This window comes from Rhincodon typus, unplaced genomic scaffold (assembly GCF_021869965.1).
Source record: "Rhincodon typus isolate 14 unplaced genomic scaffold, sRhiTyp1.1 hic_rhity00004644, whole genome shotgun sequence".
In the NCBI taxonomy this organism is placed as follows: Eukaryota; Metazoa; Chordata; class Chondrichthyes; order Orectolobiformes; family Rhincodontidae; genus Rhincodon; species Rhincodon typus.
In genome coordinates, this window is record NW_025970282.1 from 2,476 (window position 1) to 2,866 (window position 391).

At 61.6% G+C, this 391-nt stretch overlaps 1 protein-coding gene across 1 annotated transcript in view; it reads right to left on the reverse strand.

The window, feature by feature from the left end:
* Window positions 1-391, reverse strand: part of tktb (transketolase b) — an 11,033-nt gene that overhangs the window by 2,222 nt on the left and 8,420 nt on the right. The window contains exon 10 of the mRNA XM_048593933.1: window positions 318-391. This exon is cut by the window's right edge and continues 9 nt beyond it. Within this exon, the coding sequence (XP_048449890.1) occupies window positions 318-391 (74 nt within the window). The remainder of the gene's footprint in view (window positions 1-317) is intronic.

A 391-nucleotide genomic window follows, 5' to 3' on the forward strand; every position in this document is an offset into this window, starting at 1 on the left:
GGGGGGGGGGGGGGGGGTGGGGGTGTTTTGAGTGATAAGGAGATGGAATGAGGGGAACTTTTGTCGAGTCATTGTGATCCTGGAGCAGCGGGGATGGGGTGGGCACAAAAAAGGCGGCGAATGCGCGGTCCAGTGGAACGTTCCAGAGAGATTGGGCCAATCAGCCTAAAACAGAGGCAGTTTAGGGGGTAGCCCAGACACGGTGTCGGGGGTGGGGGGTTGGAAAACAGCGAAGAGGTTTGCTCAGGGACTAGCTGGCCAGCACACAGGGCTTGGGCGGAATGGACTGATCGACTGTGGAGGCATCACGCACTCACCCTCCGCTGCCAGGCTCTCAGCTGCCACCAGGGCCTCGTGTAGGGTAACGCCCGCCCCGATGACGAGGGCACGG